We start from the raw sequence: 12733 nt of genomic DNA, 5'->3' as shown, positions 1-12733 counted from the left end.
TGAGCATTTAAATTTTTTTAGTATTTTTTGAGCATTTTAGAAGATCTAATTCACATACCATAAAACTCATCTTTTAAAAGTATATAATTCATAAATGCTATTATCATAATGAGCTCAGAGTTATGAGTTATTATTTTTAAAAGATAAGAGTTTCCTACTAAACTAATCTCTGTAAGAGATAATAGATTAATTCATGGAAGAGGAAATAGGTTTTGGGAGAAATGGACATATTTCAGAAATGATTAAGCATTAGAATCCATAAGACTTGGTGACTGGAGGCAGGGAATTGTGTTCAGTAAAGAGTGATGTCCGGGTTGCTACACTTGGGCAAGTGTAAGAATATGGGAGCCATGCACTGAGAAAGACAGTACAAGAGAAGCAGACCATTCATTTTGGTTGCTTGTTTGGTGAGGAGTATGATGAATTTAATTTTACATTTTTTAAAAAGATTTTATCTATATATGTGTGAGAGAGAGAGAAAACATAAGTGTTGGGGAGGGGCAAAGGGAGAGGGAGAAGCAGGCTCCCCACTGAGCTGGGAGCCTGATGACGGGCTCAATCCCAAGACCCCGTGATCGTGACCTGAGCTGAAGGCAGATGCTTAACCAACTGAGCCACCCAGGCATCCTTTAATTTTATATGTTGAGCTTGGTATGTCTCCAGGACGGACAAGAAGATGGACAGAACAGGACCGGATAGATCTGGTGGAGGATTAAGAAAGAGATCTGGACTGGAAATATAGTTTGGGAAGTCATTAATATACTGATACTACTTGAAGCCATGGAATTAAAAATGCACTGACAAGATATGTGTAGAGTGTGTAGAGTGTAGAGTAAAAAAATGTGTAGAGTAAAAAAAGGGGGGCCTAGGTTGGGACCCTGGAAAATATCAACATAAAAGGGGCATACAGAAAGCTCACAAAAAAAAACAGGGGACCAGAGAGATGGGCGGAGAATTAAAGGACTGTACAATCACAAAAGCTTTGAGAAAAAAGCATTTCAAGAAGAGAAGGGTAATGGGGTCAAATTCTAAAAGTCTGCACAATAAAATATGAAAACTGTTAAGACTGAGCAGCATATATAATTTGAGGAAGTTTTAAGAAAAAGTTATAGAACTCTAAATTATAGTAAAATAGAAGTAGAAAAGCAAAGCCTCAAAAAAGAGGCAAAAGTGAAAATGTCAATTATTATATGTAATATAATTTTAATATCATGTAGTTCAAGAAATTGAATGGCATTAATAGGTGTTGACTATGAACTTGACTTCCTGATAGACTAGGTAAAGAGAACATACAGTGGGCTACAATGTTTTGTTTCCTGTGAAGCAGATACATCAGTTGTTTAGAAGAAATACTCAGAGAATTTTAAAAGAAAGTTTTGCATAGACTATTCTAAAATGGATGAGTGGCATCGGAGAAAATATCCTCAAAAATGCTGTGACAGTTAATTCAGAGTAATTCTATATGGTTTTTTCTTTTAAGAACTTTCTATGAGTCACTTCTGTTTAACACCGTAGTGACGGTTTTAGCCAGGTCATTAGACAAGAAAAGGAAGTAAAAGGCATTCAGATTGGAAGGAAGAAGTAAAACTACCTTTATTCACAGATGACATGATCTCTTATATAGAATATCCTAAGGAATTAACAAAAAAAACCTTTTAAAACTAATAAATGAAATACAGCAAGGTTGTAGGATACAAGATCAATATATATATAGAAATGAATTGTATTTCTATATACTAGCAATGAACAGCACTAAAAGTAAATTAATAAAACAATTCCATTTATAATAGCACGCAAAAATGCTTAGAATAAATTTAACAAAAGAAGTGTAAGATGTGTACACTGAAAACTATAAAACATCATTGTAAGAAAGTTAAGAAAATAAATGGAACATCTCATGCTCACAGATTGGAAGATAATATTTTTAAGATGGTAACAGTCCCTAAACTGATCTAATTAAACAAATCCCCATCAGAATCCCAGCTGCTTTTTTTCACCCCAAAACTGACAAGCTGATCATAAAATTCATTAGGAAATATAAGCAACCCCAAAGAAAGAATAGATAGCATCATAACCACTTGGGGTATTTGTTTTAAAAATGCAAATTCCTGGGCCCCACCCCAAACTTACAGAATCAAAATTCTAAGAGTGATATTTACGTATTTTTTAAAAAATTCCCTTTTCATGCACAATCATAAAATAGAGGAGAACTTACACAAGCTTGTAAGATTTCAGTAGTACTAACTAGAAGATAGCCTTAATGAGAAAGAAAAAAGCAAAAGAAAACACAGACCACTAGTAATAAGGTGTAGAACAGCATAGTCGTTCAGTATGCCCGATGGGATGAGTTCGCACTGAAACATATTTCCAGAAAACTGAAAGACTCAGCTTGATCTATGGAGTATTAAATACTGGTCACCTAAATTTTGGAAACACCTGCCAAATGCTGGGAACTTACGTTGAGCTGTTTGTTCTACTAGTGGTTAGCTGCAGAACCAATGATCTCTTGAGCTCATGATAATAAAGACAAATCTCAGTGTAACAGAAGATGTTTCCTTTCCTGTTGGCGGTGTACTATGGGAAGGGGTATGAATCATTCATTCCTCTAACTGGCAAACAAAAAAGCCCAGAGAAAGTGAGCGGGTAAATGTGACAGAGTCAGGATGAGAATCCAGGTATCTTAGATTCATTCCTCATCCACAATTACTTTTATGAGACATACTGTTTCTCCTTTAAAAGTCTGTAATGTGGGCATAAATATGCTGTATGTACCAACTAATATCACATGGTCATGAAAATGTTCAACTCCAATCTATAACTCTGATCTACATGTTAGTAGCAATAAATATTTCATTAATAATTACTCTGCTTGCTATTCTAAAGATTTTAAGAATTTTTATCTACACAATTTAGATGGCTTAAGTCTCTTAAAAACAGTTTTTCATGAATATTTGAACAGATGCCAACCTTTTTCCTTTAAAAAATGTCCCTATCTCAAGAACATTCTCTTTAAAAAGAAATTATAACTCTCTAGCATTTACAGACATACCGGAGAACTAAAAGTTTATAGAGAACTAATTTCTTGAATTTTTCCTTTTGTCTTATAGCCCTAGAACAAAACCTAGAAGAATAGATAAGTCCAGTTTGATCATAAAGCTACCAGTATTGTTGGTTTTGACAATACTATATTTTTCAGTATTTGTTTTTTCTATCTTCCATTGCAGATTTACTTAAGATGCCCTCCTTTCTGTGCCAAATTCCTTCCTTAAATATGCTTGTGAATTTGTTTAGGTATATTAATAACATTTTTTGGATATGAAGCTATCCTTAAATGTCCACTCACACAAGGCTAAGAAACTAATTCACTCTCAGGCTTAGATATTTAGAAATGCTTAATTTCATTTCTATCCCCAGTTTTTAGTAGAGTGCTTGAGAAAGTATTGGTTGAATAAATGATTTCTCCTTACCTCTGAACTCTGAACACTGTTTTTTTCTGAGCCAGCTTACCATTTTATATATATGTGTAATATATACATATATATAGGCAAATGTATAATGGATATATATATATAATTGGCAAATGTAAATGGATATAAAATTTAGAACATGCACACATGTACACAGACTGAGAAAAAATATTTTAAATGGTTAAAATAATCTTGGATTTTCTAGAGCTTACCAAAATATCATTAATGATATAGGGGCATTAACCTGACTTATATACATGTATGTAAATGTAAATATATAAATATGAATATATTATTTATCAACTTTGAAAAATATTATATTCAAAAATTTAATGAACCATTTTTGAATTTACTTTTTCCTATTCATTTTCTACTTGTATATTCAGAAGACGTACTCTAATGTGACTACTAGACCACAAAAAAACATAATTCTGTATTATGCAATGAGATTCAATTACTGTAATGAAAACAGCAACTATAATGGATTTGGTACATTGTAGTCACTGTGTTAATTTTAAGTTCTAGCATTGCTATAAATTCTTAAATTCTGAAGTCAAAAATTTTTTTCCTTTATAAAACTTGGATTACTAGTAAAAGGCATAAAATGTCAATGGTGTATTATAGAATAAGATTATTTCCAATAATTTCGTATAAGCACATAAGCTGTTTTTAGTGTTTAAACAATCTATGATTGCGTTCATCAATGACCAAAACAAAATATTACTGGGAGTACTCAGACATATATCCTCTAATAAAGATTGTTCACTTTATTCTAAGAAATGAAAGCAATTTCAAGATCTTATGTTGTAATAATTAGTGACACCAAAAGTTTCCTACAAATAATTGCAGTTGATACTTCTCGTCATCTTATAGAATCTATGTTCCCTAGAGACATCTGCCTGGCCCCCTTTATAATTTCAGAAGGATCATATAGTTACTTCAGCTGAGTACAGTGCCTTGATGTCTCAGATTGCTAGGAATATATCATCTTTCCCTTTCCCCTGCAAAATAATGTACTCTTTCCCTAAAGGAAATGATAAAGAAAGTAATAAATTAAAAACTGAAAACTTAAAATCTTTGTCCACCAAGCCAGGTATGTCAGACTTTTGGCTCCAGGCAAACACCAATGGGCTCAGGTGTTCTCTACACAGTATACAGAAAGAAAAATAGTAGAGACCTGGATTTTGCTCTGCTTTTGAAAGAAAGGAAACTCTTCCAAGGAAAGCTTTTCTCTGTGAACCAATGATGAAATTATTCTACGCCCAACAAATCAGAAAAATGGTCTTTATTGCTAAACCACTGTAATTATTGGAAGTTAGATAAGTAATGAAGGTAGATTTGCAATTACTAGTTTAGATTCAAATCACATTAACAGGCCAAATTTAGGATTCCTTTTAGGTTTAATGTCTGTTACACAGAAACGTTCATAGATCACAGATATAGTAATATACCAATCTGAGACAAAAAGTGAAATGTCATAGACTAAAACACTGAATTGTATACTGAAGGGATAAACATCTGCCCCAGTTACCTTTCTCATTAATTATGAATAAGTACAAACTGCGATTGGAGCTAGATATAATAATGCAAAGTTTGGCTTATACTAAGGTATGCTTATCAAGCCAACTATGTACTAACACAAAATCAAATTCTGGATTGACCACTAGAAATCCAAATTCCTCCAAAATGGACATGATGTACAATTCTCAGTCTCTGAGAAGTATAATTAGAGAAACCTCATCTCCTCAGGCAGAAAGATGAAGTCTACTGCATAATTGTGCTGATGTGCTTTTCAGCACAGCACTGTAAAGAAAGATAGCTTCATACTTACTTGGTGCCTGTGTTATGAAAATGAAAACATAGTTATTTTTATACCTTGCTGCTTATGTTTTTCCCCTTTCTTTCCTGTTCAAAGTTCCTTCTCTGGCAGTTTCTCTAGCTGACTAAATTTTTTGAGGGAGCTAACCCAACGTGCTTGCCGTCTAACAAACCCTGGGGCATCTATCCTTTTCCTAGTAACAGAGTACTGCCCCTGATTCGCAATCTTCCTCAGTACTCAAAACTGGGTTAGAACCCACCAGAAAACTAAGAGGCAAGGGAGCCGGAGAATGAATAAAGCTTACTTTTTGCTAGCTATTTTGCCACTCATTTTTAGAGTTAATCTCCAGCGTGTCATACTTTTTATGAAGTAGGCCAATTTTTTTCAGGCTCTTCAGAAGCTCATTCTAAAAATTTTGACTCTACAAATGGAGAAGTTATACAGCAATTAACATTAAAGGAACTAAGGGAAATTCACATTGGATTCAGAGAGTCATCAAGAAAACCAAATAAAGCAGACCCTCAGAGCTAGTGGATACAAATTAAAGACTGTTTCATAAGTCAATCTGTTTGATAATAATTTGCCAATATAGGAATTAGTTGTATTAGAAGCTAAATAGATAAAACACAAGGAAATAAACCAAATGAAAATGGCAAAATACTTTTTAGGATTAGGAAAAAGGACTACGTTACTAATGGGAAATGTCTACACAAATAAGCAAATTTTACCTGTCATCATCTTGTGAAAATCGTCTTTGCAAATCCTCTTTATTCCACTGTTCTTTTTCTTTCCCTTGCTCAGGTATATCTTGTGCTTTTTCCTCGTCTCCTGATTGTCTGTTTTTCTCCTTATCACATGTTTTTGTGATCTCTGTCCCTTTCTCATTCTCATTAAGTTTTTCTTCCTTTACCTCTTCCTTCTCATGAACTATCTCTTCATGCTTATCCCCTTCTTGCCCTCCCTCTTCTATTCCCTTTGGCCTTTTGAAAGCAACACAAATCGAAGGCATGCAAAGAAACACAAACAAGAAAGAAAAATTCAAGGAAAAAACTGCACATGAAATTAAACAGAAATGTAATGAAAACTACTCAAACAAACAAAAATTCTATCTTTTAAATGATGAATACTTTTTTCTCCAGCGTATACCAGAAGCAGCACTGTGTGAGTAACACTCAGTCATCACTGTTTTTAGATCAGATTTTCCTGTCACAAAGTTGCATGGAAAAAAGTTGTAGTCTCCATTACAGACGTTTTCTGATGTAATGGGAGTAAAAAAACCCAGCTTAGGTGCCTATAAAATCTATAGGTCAGGTGATAAGTAAAAATTGTACTAACATATATGACATTTATACATTTTCTTGAGAAGCCGAGGACTTTTTCCATGCATTTCTAAAAGTTTCAGGAGAATGAGAGAGCATCCTACTAAAAAAGTCATATTCTTATGTATTCTGAATCACTGAAGTGTATTAGGCTAGGGAAAAAAACCCCTTCAAAATATTATTTTTCATATTCTTTGGAACGTTAACAAATTCAAGTCTTAACTTAGCCATCACTTTAATTTCAGGAAAGATATAATGATAACAGAATTATTTTTTAAAACAGCAAGCATGAAAAAATAACTCGTGACAGGATTTCAAGTAGTCTAGTAAGAAAACTACGTTCTACAAAACTTTTCTGTGCAAGTAGTTTGAATAGAGACCAAAATATAATAGTGATATGTTCAGAACTTCTTATTGCCTTAACAACACATATTAACCACTTTGAAATCCAGGATTTTATGTTTGTCCAAAGAAAAATCAAAGACCTCCTAGAATATGTTTAGAAGAAGTGCCTGCTACAGTCCCCTTACTCACCTGGTTTTCTTGTTTCCTCCTGGCCGTTCTGATTGGACAGACATGTAGCTCGTGCTGCTGAAACGAGAAGCACTACTAGTCCTCGAAACCGCAGACACATCACTTACATCACTGTCCGAAGATTTAGTGGAAATATTATCTGCCCCTCTACGAGGATCCCATCCTGATCGATACTGTTAACACAGATTGACAAACACGCAGAGGTGGTCAGTGTTACCACACACAGCAATCATTAGCTTCTCCTATTTCAGCACTTCAATTGTCCACAGAGGAGACTGCAAAACCCCACTCAGTGGCATATAAAACAAAAGTGAATGGCAATTATCCTAAAAGAGAAATCCAATTTATATGAAACCTTGTTTTTAGCAAAGGCAATTAGAGCATTTTCACCACACCCCAGTGAAGGCCATTAAAACAGTTTCACAAGAGCAATGGCCCCAGGGAAGAACACTTAGGTAAAATCTGGGAAATAAACGTAATATAAGGAAGTGGAATTGTTTGATTGCTGTATAGAATTTGAAAAAGAAAGCGTATAAGGTTGCCATTGTAACTTATAAAGACCAATTTTAGTAGCCACCAAGGTTCTCTTGTAATCCATTATGCTTCACTGAAAACCTAGAGATAGTATAGAATCTAAGTATTAAAACACTAACTTTTAATTTTTTTTATTTTTTTTTTTTTCAAGATTTTATTTATTTATTTGAGAGAGAGAGAATGAGAGAGAGAGAAAGCACATGAGAGGGGGGAGGGTCAGAGGGAGAAGCAGACTCCCTGACAAGCAGGGAGCCCGATGCGGGACTCGATCCAGGGACTCCAAGATCATGACCTGAGCCGAAGGCAGTCGCTTAACCAACTGAGCCACCCAGGCACCCCAAAACACTAACTTTTTAAAAGAAAAGCCAAGAAAAAAGAGAGTTTAATTTTTGCATGGTGGCTGGAGTTTTGATGAATCCTAGAAATACTAGAAAAAGTCATTATTATTTACAATAGTCCAAATTTCCTGGAATTGAAATAATCAAATCGTTATCTGGCACAGCCAGCCTGCAGGGTGTTCTGGGTGGTCAAATATTCTGTTAAGTTGCAAGCCATTATGAATGCTTTGTGTTCATGGCACTTGGGATGTAAAAAAAGAACAGACTTTGGAGTCTGGAAAACCTGGGGTAAGAAAAACTCTTACTAGCTGGGTAAACTCGAGCAAATTATCTGACCTTTACAAGCCTGTTTATAAAATAACAGGGATAATAATATCTTCCTTGCAGGGTTGTTTTGAAAATTAGAAATAATACATGTCTGCTATCTAATAATATAAATAAATAATTATGATTGTATCATTACTACCTGATGGCTACTAGTGGGTTAAGAGAATATCTGCTAATAGGTCTTTCTTTGTTTATATGCACTTCAAACATCATGTTGAAACATCCTTATTTGGTCGATTTTGCAATGGAGATTTTTCTAATCACAGATACTAGCAAGTATCACAAAGCCCTAAAAGATGATTACCTTATATAAACAATTTACTGTGACTTGAAGAATCTTTACTTAATAAATCATCTGGTAAGAATAACAATTCACTGCAAATATTAGATAGATATAAACATTCTGGCTAAGATAAATTGAATGGTAATAGGGTATAGTATAAACAGTAAATCAGATTAAAATGATCTGTTTTTTTTTTCCCCAAGGATCTCTCAGTGTCTAGTTATATATTTTTGAGTTAATGACTGATTCTTTTCTTCAAATATAAAATGAGGGGATTAATTTTAAGGCTCCTTAAAATTTGATAATCAAATCCTTAATCTAGAAATATACATTCAAATTAGGTGAGGTACTGGCCTTCCTTAGTACATTTTAACTTTCAACTTTGTTGGGTAAATCCAAGTATCAAAGAGAATACACTTAAGTTCTGCAAAATTCGCTGCCTTTTTTTCAGGAAATACCGATGTAAATAGAACCTTCATGTTGATTTTAAAGGTGGATTATTTATTTACAGTGAATTTATTGGAGAACATTTGGTCCATGATATTCTTTTTCAAACTAACGTCACTTTAAAATATTAAAAACAATTTTTTGTGACATTGTGTGACATTTTGAAGTGACAATGTCTTCAGCCATTGTGTAGAATAGCATCTCGATGGCTGGATCCAACTGTAAGAGGTAGTAAGAAATAATAATGTAACCAGAGCACATGCCCTGGAGTGAGAATGAATTGTTGGTCTGAATCGTAGCTACATAAAATTCTTAGGTTTGTAATCTCAGGCCAATTGCTTCTATAAGTCCCAGTTTTTTATCTGTTAAAACATGGACAACAACTGTATCCATCTCCCATGTTTGCTGCAAGGATTAAAGAAGATAATGTATGTAACAAAGCACTTAGCACAATATCGACATACAACAAGTGTTTAATAAATGACAAATGATGATGATGATGATGATTCGATAGTAGTTGAATACTGGTTTAGTATCATTCCACATATATCTTTACCGAAAAAAATACTAGGTAGAAATACCCCAAAATAAATACACTATTTTAAGACTGCGCTAAGCTACAATAAAAATATATCCATTTTTACATATCTCCAAGAGATTCATTTCAGAAAATATGTTTATAAAGCAAAATTGAAATATGAAACCAAACTTTGCCACTGACTCCTACTCTGTCCTCAGGTCTCACCTTCCCCATTTGACCAGCTTCATCCATATCCCATTATTTTATGGAGAACTACTGATTCCTAGACACAGGATGAGAAGTAGCTTTATCTCAGCAGGAAATCCATGACACTTCTTGGCTGACACAGAACACGCCTCATTTTTAATATCTGTCTCTGGTACGTTATCTCAATACACAAAGCCATCTGGTACCTGTGTATTCTGTGTTTCCCTGATTGGTTCTTGTCTGATTGTTATGCCTTCATTTCTGAATCCTAAATCTTACTTGATTTTTATATTTCACTAGTTAGGATTCTGACTTTGCATGCTCTAGTCTTTGTCTTTTTGAGTTGTCGTGACTTTTAACCCTGTTGCTATGATGCATAGGTACATACAGGCTAGCCTAAGGCTTAAGAATTTGTCTTAAAAGATACATACACAAAGATACGTGTACATTGCATGTATCTTTGGCTAAAACCTCTTAGATAATCGAGTTTGCTGAGCTAAAATTTTGGATATGCAAAACTTAGGGAAAGATAAGATTACACATATACAGTTTTATAGAATTCAACACACGCTAACTCTTGTTAAAGATGTGTGTTTGTGTGTGTGTGTGTGTGTGTTTAAGTGTGTTCATTTTTAATTTTCAAACCCTCTACTAGAATATAAGCTCCTAAAGGCCAGGACAATATCTTCCTTATTTTTGTAACTCTCTTAGCACCTAAGAGTCAAAGATTTAATTTGATTTAACTTAAATTCTGAAGCTTAGTTTTTGTACCAGTAAGATAAGGATAAATCTCATTTTAAGGATTCTTGCGAGGAGTTAAGAGACATGATATATTTAAAATACCCCATAGTGTGCTTAGCACACAGCAACTGCTCATTTCCAATGCCTAAAGCAGAAAGTCATTAAATAAAAAGACACTGAGTGGAAAAGTTTATATAAAGAAAGAATACAAATTAGCTAACAGCTCTAGTTTGATGATGATTATACTGCATTCTCAAGGCTTGTATTAAGTGCATTTCTCTGTCTACTTCTGGGCAACTAAGTAGGTTTACCTTTAGGGTATAGATCAGGTTTCCATTACAAATTTACACATGATACACAGAATGAGAAATATAGAAAGTGAGAAATAATAGAAAAAAATCTTTTTATAAATAGAACTTCAGAAGAACATATTTTGAATATACTTAGAATATAATATCTTCACATATACAATTGCAAAAACCCCAAAATTCAAAGTCATAAATGACCTAATATTAGAGTTTACTTTTAAAGCAATTCATTTTTTAAAAATTTCTTAAATGTATTTTTTTCTTTTCCTAAATTATGGTAAACAAAAGTTTCTAGTTTAACAGTGAGATAGCAGCAGCTAAATTATTATTGTACCAAGGTATTATGAATGCAAATCAGCTCATTTATTTAGAAAACAGTTGGTGTTGTCTTGGCACCATACAATAAAAAATGTTTTCAACAATCAGCATGTATTAATTTACAGCTGACAGATCAACAATGGATGATATGCTCACCATTCTCTTTAATGGAACAAAAACAAAGAAGATTTATTGCATAGGATTACATGATCTCAGCTGAAAATTGTGCCCTGATTGGAGATCATTAAAATCTTGGAAGACAGTAAGGAAGCCTTTCCCGACAGCATTTTGATGTTTTGTACATTGCTATTAAGTAGATCATGAACTAGAAAAATTTACGGGAAATTATTATTCTTCAGGATGTTCCAGACTCTAAAGCGTTCTTAAGTGGCCTAGAAAAGTTAATGTTCTCTCTATTCATCTGACAATAGTGGAAAGTAACAGCATATCATCAAAGCTCTATTAAAAAGAAAGTTATTATTAAAATTTTAGAATATTCCTGAGAAAAAAGTAAATTCAAATTTCTAAAATAAGATTTCCATTTCTCCAGTATACTCATCTGAAGCTCTCAGATTAGGCAATTTCCCAGCTTGATTTCTCTACCAGCATTTCAGCAACTCAGGTTGTTTGAGTTTTGTACATGAACTTCTCAGACAAGATACGGGAGTGGGATTATGAGTTGCCTTGAGCATTGCTTATCTTTGATTTATTAAATTTCACCAGAAAACTGCAATTTGTTGTCTGGGAATCTAGTCCAAGACTTGGTTATTGCAAAATACCAGGCAGGAAAAAAGTCCAAGTTTGAAGAAAAATAAGTTTTATGTCATCAAGAAATACTTGGAGGAATATTCATATCATATTCAGAGAGAAAACACAATGAATAGATCATAAGATTGGAAAAAAATAGGGCAAACATAATCTTTGGAAGGTAAAGGAGAAGCTGAAGTTCTGGACAGGGCTCTCCACACCAACGTGGGGGTCTGGAGGAGACAAGAACAGAGCAGGGGGAGTCTTGGCACTGTGGTCAATGAAATAATCATGTGAGCAAGAAGATGCTCTCATTTTTGCTAACCTATTTTACAGTATTTCAGATCATAATTCAAAAAGTCCTGTTGTCTTTTGATAGTACCAAAATTGCAGAAACTCCCTCTTTGAGGAGCTACTTCCAGATGATTTCCCCTCTGTCCTAGCCAAGGCTCTTATCAGTGCTTGATAGGAATGTTGCACTATGCGAAAATCTGTTAGGAGATCATTCTGTTTAGATACGACTCCTAAAGAGGGTATTGTGTAATAAGGTCTCTACCTGAGAGGGAGAAGAGAGTGAGGAAAAGCTACAGAAAACTGAGGGCTAATTTAAGATTTAGCCCTAAAAACAATATTCTGCAAATGAAATCCCTGCTAGGAAACTCTTCCTTAATTCCTTCAAGACAGTTAGTCACTGCCTGGAGTTTTCCTATACTACTTTATTCATGAATTTCTTACAATTTTATCATGTATTTCTTTCTCACACATTAGCTATCTATCATCTATCTATCTATCTATCTATCTATCTATCTATCTATCTATCTATC

The 12733-nt window shown here is 33.8% G+C and overlaps 1 protein-coding gene across 34 annotated transcripts in view; it reads right to left on the bottom strand.

Annotated features, from left to right (window-relative positions):
- Window positions 1-12733, bottom strand: part of RIMS2 (regulating synaptic membrane exocytosis 2) — a 580329-nt gene that overhangs the window by 123717 nt on the left and 443879 nt on the right. For 12 of the 34 annotated variants that reach the window (XM_035011686.1, XM_035011692.1, XM_035011693.1 and 9 more), the window contains one exon: window positions 7140-7312. The exons of the other annotated variants lie outside the window; for them this stretch is intronic. In XM_035011686.1, the coding sequence (XP_034867577.1) occupies window positions 7140-7312 (173 nt within the window). The remainder of the gene's footprint in view (window positions 1-7139; window positions 7313-12733) is intronic. 34 annotated transcript variants of the gene reach the window in all.

The sequence above is a fragment of the Mirounga leonina genome, unplaced genomic scaffold, assembly GCF_011800145.1.
Source record: "Mirounga leonina isolate KUSES-001 unplaced genomic scaffold, KU_Mleo_1.0 Mir_165, whole genome shotgun sequence".
In the NCBI taxonomy this organism is placed as follows: domain Eukaryota; kingdom Metazoa; phylum Chordata; class Mammalia; order Carnivora; family Phocidae; genus Mirounga; species Mirounga leonina.
This window is presented reverse-complemented; position numbering and strand designations above follow the sequence as displayed.